Raw genomic sequence first — 11,542 nt, forward strand, 5'->3', positions numbered from 1 at the left:
ACCACGGCCAGCAGGGGCCACCTACTGAGCAACTTTTTTGACAGGACCAGAACAGCCGATGTCTGTCTCTGTCCACAGTCGGTATTGTAATTAATAAACATTCTCAAACACACATCTATTTTCAATTTAAAGCAACCTCCTGTTGTCGTTCGGTTAATAATCCCCAGAAATCCATATACACACTAACACACCTGAAAACGCACATGGCATGACCATTCAAGATTATTTATCTTATGTTTAAAGATGGGCCCATGAAATGCTTTAAGCTGAGGTGTGCAAATCACAACCATGTTCAACGTATGCCCACGTAAAGGTACACTGCTAAATAATTCAAACATTTACAAACAAATCAATATTAAGGAGAAGAATATATCAGCTGTTTTAAAGTTGTGAATTTGACTATCAGAAGGGCCCCTTGAGGATACTCCGCCCCCTTTGCGCTGTGAGTCCAGCTCCGCCATTGGGTTAGGGTTATGATTAGGGTTAGGGTTATGATTAGGTCTAGGTTTAGGGTTAGGGAGTAAGGCCCGGGTTGAAGAGCCGGCCGAACCTCCACTTTCCTTTTAAAGGTTGGTCCTGTGGTCAGTGGAATACATGCAGGGGAGATGGAGTGTGCGGCTCGATTCCTGACCAAGGCAGCATTTAATTCTGCGCTGTATATGCATCTCAGGGCCGGGAATCATATAGAGAAGGAAAAAGACCTCATGATCAAAAGCTGCGGCTCTGAGAGCTGATGCTTTATAGCGAATCAGAAGAGCCGGCTCGCATCGAGAGAGGGCCGGCTCCCAGTTTTTTCCTTTCGCTGCTTAGCTCTCACAGTGCTCAGCCCCAGCTCTGCTCACAGCAGAACTTTTTCTTGATTGGTCAGCATGGCAGCCATGCTGCCCTAACCCAAACTCCTAACCCTAATCCTAACCCTAACGCTAAGCCAAACCCTAATCCTAACCCTAACGCTAAGCCAAACCCTAACCCTAATCCTAACCCTAACCCTAACCCTAATCCTAACCCCAACTCCTAACCCTAATCCTAACCCTAACCCTAACCCTAACCCTTATCCTAACCCTAACCCTAACCCTAATCCTAACCCTAACCCTAATCCTAACCCTAACCCTAACCCTAATCCTAACCCAAACCCCAACTCCTAACCCTAATCCTAACCCTAACCCTAATCCTAGCCCTAACCCTAATCCTAACCCTAACCCTAATCCTAACCCTAACCCTAACCCTAACCCTAACCCTAAAGTTATCCTAACCCTAACTCTAATCCTAAACCTAACCCCAATCCTAACACTAACTCTGACCCTAACCCTAATCCTAATCCTAATCCTAACCCTAATCCTAACCCTAACCCTAACCCTAACCCTAATCCTAACCCTAACCTTAATCGTAACCCTAACCCTAACCCTTATCCTAACCCAAACCCCAACTCCTAACCCTAATCCTAACCCTAACCCTAATCCTAGCCCTAACCCTAACCCTAACCCTAACCCTTATCCTAACCCTAACCCTAACCCTAAGCCTTACCCTAACCCTAACCCTAACCCTAATCCTAACCCTAACCCTAACCCTAATCCTAACCCTAACCCTAACCCTAACCCTAAAGTTATCCTAACCCTAACTCTAATCCTAAACCTAACCCCAATCCTAACACTAACTCTGACCCTAACCCTAACCCTAATCCTAATCCTAACCCTAACCCTAACCCTAGTCCTAACCCTTACCTTAACCATAACCCTAATCCTAACCCTAACCCTAATCCTTACCCTAACCCTAAACCCTAACCCTAATCTTAACCCTAACCCTAACCCTAACCCTAGTCCTAACCCTAACCTTAACCATAACCCTAATCCTAACCCTAACCTTAATCATAGCCCTAACCCTAACCCTAACCATAACCCTAATCCTAACCATAACCGTAACCGTAACCCTAACCCTACAAATGAAAGCCTTAATCTGCCATCTTAATTTACTTGCCTAATTAAGACCACAGCGCAGAGCATTTGCATCGTAATTTTCTAAACTGTACCACAAATTCTTAAATAACGATTTCGGGATTGTGGGTATCATTCATTTATGGGTGCGGCTGCAGCATAGATGAATCCACTGCGATGGGTAGGCTTTAACTTTGCCTTTCTGGTCCATCATTTTTCCTTTTTTGTAGTATTTATGTTGCACAGGTATCACACTGTCTTTATTTTCATTTTTAAGGTTGAAAGGGTAAAGCCTACCCCCAAATAAACTCATGAAATTAAGATTAAATCTAGAATTTGAGCATCATGGGAGTTCATTTTTGTGTTTGTTGTGTATCAATAATTATGTGTTTTCCTTTTAAATGATTATATCTCCAACACAAATGGTCACATAAATACTCTATATATATATATAATGCAGGAAATCAAGTGTTTGATGCTTAAATTTCCTCTTGTTACCGATATGTTGAAATAAATTCTAAACTGAGTACCAGAGGTTTGAAAGGAGAAGTCCATTTTATTTGTTTTCCACTCATGCCTCCCACACAGCAAAATATCAACAGCTACTGAAAGAAAGACAAAACATACATTTGAAACATACATTCACAATGTTTATTGACATTTCATGTTGCATAGTTCACCAGCAGCAGGGAAGTCCATTTTTTAAATGAAAAAGTAACAAGAAATTAGTCGCACGAACACCATAACCTAATATTTCCCATGATGCTTATGAGCCATGTTGGGTTAACCCTAACCCTAAAAACTCCAGCAGATGAAAGATGGGAAAAACGTTACATTACAAAATATGGAAGAAGTTAGCTACTTAAACATTGACATATATACAGCATATATATATAGTACTTTAACTTACCTTGGACAAAGTGGTCACTATGCACACGGGCATTATCTGACTCCGCTCCTCCGGACCGCAAACGCAGGTTCGCGATCCAATGTTTCCGTCGTTTTTTGCATTATTCCCCCTGTGAACCACTAGTGACGTCATCTGCAAGTTAAAGAGGTGAATGTGAAATATGTTTAATATTCAGCTCAGGTTTCCCATTATGCTTTGCTGAAGAGAGCACACGTCTGTTCAACGATACATTTTTTGGTGTTTCTTTTTTAAGAGGTTTGCACAAATATTCACAAATTTAACTCCTGAAGAAAGACTGATAAGCGTACCTGTGAAAAATAGAGAGATTTTCTAGAGTATCGTAAAATCAGCCTAGCCAGCAACCTCCTAATTTGTCTTAAAGCAGCGTCTCTACATGCAAGGAATTCCACATTTCAGTGTCTGCTTAATTTCAGTACATGCACTGTTGATCAGCTGACAAGCCATCGAGCAAAGCTGAGCTGAGTTAAATTTTTAACCAGGAGAGGCAAAATCAGACTGGTGCATAGCATGAATATGATGCATAGAAGATATTCACATTCTGAAAAAGTCTGCATCTTTTTTCATCTTCACCAGTTTTCATTTTCTGCATATTAAAGACCCAACTGAGAATATTTCACTAGGTGGAAAGTTGGGAGAAATGTCAGATTTCGCATAAAAAAACGTCTATTTTCTCAAACTAAATCTATGAACAGTAGAGACCCTCTGAGATAAACCCGTCACTGTCTCTGGGATTAGAGGAGGCCAGTTTGGTTCTTGAAGAATGTATAGGAAAAGTTTCTCGACTTTGGGTTTAAACTCCTGAGAGAGAGGAGAGTTTATAACGGAGGATGAAAATGAGTATGTAGAAAAGAGGTGCACACATAGAAGCACTTGAATACTTCACTTCATGAAAAAACCTGAATAGGAACACTTTGAAGCTTCCTTTGACTTCTCCTGAGGAAACTGTAGTTTTCAGGCAGCATCAGTGACACTGGTTGGGAACTATATATATATACACGCAACCTGTTGCCTTTTATGGGCTGTGTTGGATCAATAAGTGAGAATTTGTGTTTTTTATTTATAAGTAGGGGAGACAATATACCTGCTGTTTTAGAGTTGTGAATTTGACTATCAGAAGGGCCCCTTGAGGATGCTCTGCTCCCTTTGCGCTGAGAGTCCAGCTCAGCCCCTGGATAGTTCACTTTTTTTTTAAAAAAGGCGAGGAATAGTCATAGACTGTATAAAATAGTAATAGGGAATAGTTTCTGTATCGTTTTTGCAAAAGTGCTGCTGAGTTGTCCAGGTCATTTTATACAGTCTATGGTCCAGACACAGCCCTTTGTTACGTCATTACGTCACTTCCGGTGCTGCATGTAAACAAAGCGGGGTGAGAAGCCGCCGCACCGATGGGTCAAAATAAACGAGTCTGGCCCGAAATAAAGTTTTACCAGGGATAAAAACCGATCACGGTTCGGCTAGTCCCAACGGATCCGGATTTAAGACCACGTGTGATGGAGCTGCGCCCCAACTAAACCGGAAAGATGTCCATGGAAGACCCGTTCTTCGTCGTTAAAGGGTCAGAACCGTTCATACGGAGCTAACAAGCTAATGCTAGCTTAGAGGGAGACTGTTTATAACGGCAATCAACAAATGATGTTAGCCTTTTAAGGGAGCTGTTTATAACAATAATAAACAATCTGCTAACAAATAATGTTAGCCTTTAGGGGAACTGATTATAACATTAATCAGCATACTGCTGTTAAGAATTAATGCTAGCTTTGAGAGAGGCTTTTTATAATAACAATCAACACGATGGAAACAGCAGCTAATGCTAACTTTGAGGGAGACTGCTTATTACGATAATCAACAAAATAATAATAATGTTAAACAGGTTCTTATATTAGTTTTGAGAGAAGCTGTCCCTTACAAAAATCAACATGAAGCTAACAGGAGCTTATGATGGCTTTGAAAGAGGCTGTCCCTCGTAATAATCAACAGGTTCCTAAGCTAGTTATAGTCATAGTCAGGGTTATAGTTTTAGTAAGGGTTATGCTCATGGTTGTAGTTATAGTTATGGTTGGGTTTAGTGTTATCTTTATAGTAATGATTATGTTTATAGTTAGGGTTATTGTTATATGAAGGGTAAGGGTTAAGTGATGCTATAGTTATTGTTGAGGCTAGGATTATGATCATAGTCAGGGTTATAGTTTTAGTAAGGGTTATGCTCATGATTGTAGTTATAGTTATGGTTGGGTTTAAGGTTATCTATATAGTAATCGTTACGGTTATAGTTAGAGTAAAGATTGCGGTTGGGATGCTGTTTTGGAGAGCATTGTTTTGAAAGGTTATCTGATATTTTTTCTACTTCCTTAACTTACAGGAGAGGAGCAATAATATTACTTACACCATTTAGACAGTGATGACAGTGACCTGTCTATGTAAGCTTAGTCTAAGACCCCGTTCACACCTTGTGTCAACATGCGGTTACATGATGTAATCATAGGTGAACAGCCTTACCTACAGGTGTAGACACACTCAAAGATCCCATCACTCAGTCCACATATGGAGGTGGTCTGGGTGTGTGTATACTCATGTGTCCCACCTGGCCCCCTCTCCTCATATCCAAGGCAACCATCCTATCAAGTGACAGAGCACATCTCATATCACTGATTTTCTGTACTGTGTCACTGGAAGTCTGTGTTTAAGTTTGTCCCACCATTCTGTGATTGCTTGTTGACAAATGAAGGCTGTATGTACTCACACCCAGATATAAACATCTGTTGATGTTGGTGTGGGGGACTCTGACAGCTTGAAAGGGAAATGAGAACAATTATAAATTTAAAGATTTTTTCTTATTTTACTTTTCAGAAAAAAACTTTTTTCTTTTAGAAATGTCTGGTGTATGATAGAATACACTATACGTTATATGTACCTAGTGGGGTACTGCATTACAAACAGGTACCATTGAAAAAAACGGAAAAAACGGAAATATGTATTTTAAAAATTAGATATTTCATTTCAACTTTTGGATTTTCTGTTAGATAGATAGATGTGTGTGTGTGTGTGTGTGTGTGTGTGTGTGTGTGTGTGTGTGTGTGTGTATATATATATACATTTTTTTATGTATTTATTTTTCTGTGGACAGGGAAGTTCTCAAGGCAGTGAATGCAGCACAGAGCCTCCATCATAGATGGAGGGAACTGCTGCAAGAGGGGGGCGGAGCCTCCAAGGAGGAAATGGACTGGACAACCAATGAGCTGAGAAATAGTCTTCGCTCCATCGAGTGGGACCTGGAGGACCTGGACGAGACAATCAATATCCTTTGAACAATCGATTGTGCCTAAGTCTGAACTTTTTTAAATGAATGTTTTTCTTAACTGTTTGTGAACGCATCGTAGAGTCCAACCCAAAGAAGTTTAACCTGGACACTGCAGAGCTGATGAAGAGGAAAGCCTTCATCAGCAGTACCAGACAGACCGTCAAGGTAGAGTCATAACTTTGTGTAGAACTCACCTGTCAAAGACATCTTCTCCTGAAGGCTATTGGGGGGGGGGTTACATGAAATTTTGTGTTTCAGTGATCAATAGCATCACAGGACTTGGATTGGCCAATTTGATTTAAAGCATGTTCATTGGAGGTTAATCTGACAAATCCCTTTGATTGGCCGTCCACATCAACAGTGAAATTGTCGAGATAGTGGAGTGCTTCAGATATATTGGACACACAAATGCTGCCAACAAATACTGCCTGTACTAAAGCCAACAAATACTGCCTGTACTAAAGCCAACAAATACTGCCATCCATAAACTGAGAGCCCTTTCTGTTGCCCCCATCTTCTGCTGTTACTTTACAAAAGCATTATGCAGCCCATTCTTCTGTACTGTTCCCCCTGTTACTACAACATGCTAACTATCCCGAATATAAACAACCTCACACACATCAAAAACAGTGCCACCAAAGTCATCCGCTTCCCCACATCCAACCTGTCTGATAACAACAGAGGCATCATATGCAGTGCATGCACCATAACTCTCGACCCTGACACCCCCTCTACTTATTCTTCACACTGCTCCCATCGAACTGTAGATACAGATCTGTCTGTCTGTTTCAGGAAATGAAGGAACAAATGTCAAGTCCCACTGCTGCCTCAGACAGGAAGAACAAACAGGTAACACACACTCATACAGTACACACACTCATAAAGTACACACACACATAAAGTACACACACACTCTTGATGGACACAAACTCCTGATGGACACACACTCCTGAAGTACACGCACACTCTTGATGGACACAAACTCTTGATGTACACAAGCACAGTTATAACATTGGGTCATTGGATCCGATCTGACTTAAAGTACAACTCAATCAATAACTACCAAAAACCTCCTGGAAGACCTAGAAATTCTTCCTGGCATAAACCCTTAAATTTAGAACCTCCTCAAGGAGCCAAAAAGTTCTACAGACTTTCATGGACCCATCAAAGACCTCTGATGGACTCATGAAACAACACAGGTCCCGGAAGTTCATATTATGTCCTTGAAGTATTCTTGAGATGAAAGTAAAGTCCTTGAGGGTCCCTTCCAGGTTGGGTAAATAGCAGCAGGGGTTTGGGAGGTTTTGGTAATGCTCAAGTCGGCCTGGAAGGTCCTTGAATGGACTCATTGTTGCAGAAGAGAAATGTCTGACGGTTGATGCGTGTGACATTCAGGTTCTGCTCGGTGAACGTGGTGCTCAGGGTCCAATCTGGCAGCCTGGGCCTGATAAATTCAGCCGACTGGACCGGCAACTGCAAACCGCTAACTCCCAGTTTATAGACGAGCAGCAGGGGCAGCAGCAGGTACAGACACTCTTCAACATAATGAAGCAAACCACGGTGTTTAGAGCTTTTCATAATAATTTTAAAACTTGTTCAGCATAAAAAAAAACATATTTTTCAGTTTCACCATTTGATTTTTTTTTTTACTTTAATTGATTTTACGAACCATGAGACTCTTTTTTTAATCAAAATTTTAATGGGAATGGGGGTCATAAATGTTGATGAAATTTAATATGTAATGTGTGTTTTGATTTAGCTTATTGCAGAGCAGCAGGATGAACACCTGGAGCTTGTGTCAGGAACAATCGGAGTCCTAAAGAACATGTCAGAGAGGATCGGCATGGAGTTAGATGAACAATCTGTGTAAGATCAACAACTTTGATACATTGTTTCTGTTTTTTATTAGTAGCCTATATATCATCACTGAGAGGGTTGCTCCAATCTTTAAAGTTTACTATAAATTAATTTTGCATCAGTCAAGACAAAGCTTCTTTAGAGTACTTGACCTCAAGTAAAAAAGACTAAAATGTGTTTGAGGTGTCAACAGAATATCTGAGGGCTGTGAACATGAAAGGTGCAAGGTGTCAACAAATTTGGGCATTAAAAGTGTGTTTATTGTGAGAACAGGATATTTTGGGGATATTTTTGGGATTTAAAAATGTTTGGATTAGGAACATTTTATTTAAAGTGTGAGACAGATATTTTTGGAGTGTGAGCAGAATATTTTTGGGATGTGAACAGGATACTTTTTAGGTTTGAACAAGATATTTTTGAGGTGTGAACAGGAAATTATTGAAGTGTGATCAGGATATTTCTGGGATGTGAACAAGGTTTTTGGACTGTGAATGCAATATTTTTGGGGTGTGAACAGGGTACTTTTGGGGTGTGAACCAGGTATTTTTTGATTGTGAATAGAGTATTTTTGGGGTGTGAATAGGATATTTTTGAGATGTGAACAGGATAATTTTGGGATGTGTGAACAGGATATTTTTGAAGAGTGAACCGGATATTTTGGGGATTTAAAAAAGTTGGGATTATGAACAGGATAACCCCCTGCTGTGAATAAGTTGTAATATGCCCATCTGTAGTTTCCTAGTCTGACCTGTGAAGTTGATTTGTGGTTTATTTGCAGGATGTTGGATGACTTCACTCACGAGGTGGACAACTCTCAGACCAGACTGGACAATGTCATGAAGAAACTTGCAAAAGTGTCTCACATGACCAGTGGTAATATACGCAGTCCTTAGTGGAAATAACCACAATTACGATTAAATACATAAATGTGTGATAAGCAAACACTTACATTGTTACCTCTGATGTGTCAGCCCTGAACTAATTTAATGTTTCTGTAAGACCAGTTTAAAGTTCTTAAAGGTGATAAGTATCTATCAGTAATGGGAAACAAGAACTTTAACCTTTATTTAAACAAGTTACCTCAATCAGTAATGGACTGGAATGTGTCAGTGTTCAGTCAACAGTTAAAACCAGTTTTGTGACAGTGCAGACAACCCTGTATTTGAACTTGTGATCAGTAGACGTTGAAATCATAGTCAATAACTAAAAAAAAAGTAATAATTTGTCACAGTTATAGTGAATTGTAGATATTTACAGTTAGTTAGCGGTCAGCTTCTAATTTTTGTATTTTTACAGACCGTCGGCAATGGTGTGCTATCGGCGTGTTGCTCGCCATCCTCTTTGTGGTCCTTCTCCTCTTCTTCATCCTCTGATTGATGACTTCCCCAATCAGCACACATCTCATAGTATTGCTGTGTCTACTGGATTTACTGAACTTTACTAGACTCTACTAAACTCTACCAGACTACACTGGACTCTGCTAGTCTTAAATGGACTTTACCATACTTAAGTGGACTCACTGACGGACTTTTCTGTGTCCAGGGCTCTGCAGTACTGTCAGACTGAAAAGGCACTTTTGTTTATTTTGAGTGTTTGTTAAATCATGGCAGAGCTCAAAGGTCAAACCAAGTGGATAAAATTTGATGTGTTTTATTGTTTGAAAATAATGTTTGTGTTTGTGTAGATTTTTAATTTCAAGGGCTGAAAGTAACCTATTACACTCCAGTTTGAGTCCAGTTAAAATACAACTAAACTCCCATGAATCAGCAGTTTAACTGTATTAAATGCAAACCTAACTCTAACTAAATTCAAATTTAACTCAGATTTAATTACAACTAAACTGTAGTTAAACGCCACTTTAACGCCGTTACCTCCAACCTAATAACAGTCTAATTATTGTGTGACTGATTTTAAATTGTTAGACTTTTTAGTTTTTATCTCTTCACTGTAAGGTAACTACTAACTCCAGATAAATTCCAGCTTAACTTCACTAAGACATTACTTTGACCTGTTGAACTAGTTTATTCCCATCCTTAACTAGGATCACCTTTTTAACCAGTTCAGTGACTCCAATCAGTTTAACCACTTTAACAAGTTCAATTATTGTAACCAGTTAAACCAGCTAAACTGGTTAATGTATATCTAATGTGTGTGCATCCTCAGTTAACTTTAGATCTAATCCACTCTGGTTGTTTAGTGTGATGTTGGAGTTTGTGCTAAGAATAATCTAAAACACTATTTGAAAAAACACTAAGACTTCCTGTTTACAGTTTTATTTAAGTGACTGAATTCTTTAATGTTTTATTTTTTATGTTGTGTCCTCTAACGGTTCGTTTATTGATCCTTGGATTTCCTACTGTTAACTATTGAAACCTCAGACTTCCTCTTGCTGCTTCACAGTAAAAGCCTTTCTTCACTAAACTCCATGGAGGCTCTTATTGTGATGCTCCAGCAGGAAATCAGGTGGCAGATGAGCTGGGGACAAAGCCGCCAATCACGTCATCCCACCATCTGTGGTACGTCCGCTAGTAATGAAATGATGAATAAATGATTTCCTGTTTTTGACTGAAAAATTAAGTCCCAGAGTTCAGAGCCCTGATTAGCACGGAAATCGTATAATACAGAAGGTTAAAAACACACTTGTTACACACCTGTCTACGTTTTTGAACTCCCTCTAGTGGTTGAAAACCTGTTTCATCAAATGTTTTACGACGATCTTTGTTTTTAATCCATACTTCAATTTGAGTTTTTTCTTTTCCTGACTGCAGGTTTGTGGTTTATGTTTAAATATCAATCAATCAATCTCTATTTATACATCACTAAATCACAGAAAAATGTTATCTAAAGAGTCTTTACAAACAGAGCAGGTCCAGACCATACTCTGTAATATTATTAACAAGGACCTAACATCAAGACAGGGTAAGATCCCATCCCATCTTACAGGCGGGATTCAGTCTTATCTCATCTTAATCCACTATGAGCAGAGCACTTTGCAGCATTTAGCTAGTTACAGTGAGACATATCCTGAGATCATGTTGATTTAAAATAAAACTATGACACAGTTAACAATTCTTGTTATTATTATAACAAAGCAATCATGGACCCCTGAAATGATAATTTTGTTAATGGTATTAATTAGAATATCATCTCAGTAATGTGTTGCCTTGTCATGAATCAAACCATCAGAACAGACTAATGACTGAAGTTAAAATACGTTATTGATCGATGAATGAGTTAAGTTTGTGTCTTTATGATCTTTTTTCTTCTTCTTCTGTTGAATGTCTGAATCTAAATTTGTTTTGGGTTCAGAAACAAATAAAGGCTGACTGTTGCTAAAGGCATGTCCTCTGTCGATTTTCATTCTCATCAAGATGTTGCTAATGAGAAAAGTACATTGTTGCATAAAAACAAATATTTCTTTCTTTGGATATAATTGTGAGGAATAATTTCTGCATACTGCCGGTGAAAGAAATACAAACACCATTAAATATGAAAGCCAAATGATTATTTATATTTATGGATTTA

At 39.1% G+C, this 11,542-nt stretch overlaps 1 protein-coding gene across 1 annotated transcript; it reads left to right on the forward strand.

Moving 5' to 3' along the window:
• Positions 1–4,200: 4,200 nt before the first annotated feature.
• On the forward strand, positions 4,201–11,358 carry stx6 (syntaxin 6). The gene is made up of 8 exons (XM_034703903.1): positions 4,201–4,417; positions 5,987–6,156; positions 6,231–6,325; positions 6,953–7,009; positions 7,556–7,684; positions 7,920–8,026; positions 8,796–8,890; positions 9,314–11,358. The coding sequence occupies exons 1-8, from the start codon at positions 4,383–4,385 to the stop codon at positions 9,388–9,390; spliced, it is 765 nt and encodes a 254-aa protein (XP_034559794.1). The 5' UTR covers positions 4,201–4,382; the 3' UTR covers positions 9,391–11,358.
• Positions 11,359–11,542: the final 184 nt, after the last annotated feature.

This window comes from Notolabrus celidotus, chromosome 2 (genome assembly GCF_009762535.1).
Source record: "Notolabrus celidotus isolate fNotCel1 chromosome 2, fNotCel1.pri, whole genome shotgun sequence".
In the NCBI taxonomy this organism is placed as follows: domain Eukaryota; kingdom Metazoa; phylum Chordata; class Actinopteri; order Labriformes; family Labridae; genus Notolabrus; species Notolabrus celidotus.

Bases quoted from the DNA above. Each gene is read 5' to 3' on its own strand.
- stx6 (XM_034703903.1), top strand. From the start codon at position 4,383: ATGTCCATGGAAGACCCGTTCTTCGTCGTTAAAGG. The intron at 4,418-5,986 runs GTCAGAACCGTT...TTCTGTGGACAG, and splicing joins CCGTTCTTCGTCGTTAAAGG to GGAAGTTCTCAAGGCAGTGA. The intron at 6,157-6,230 runs ATATCCTTTGAA...CTGTTTGTGAAC, and splicing joins GGACCTGGACGAGACAATCA to GCATCGTAGAGTCCAACCCA.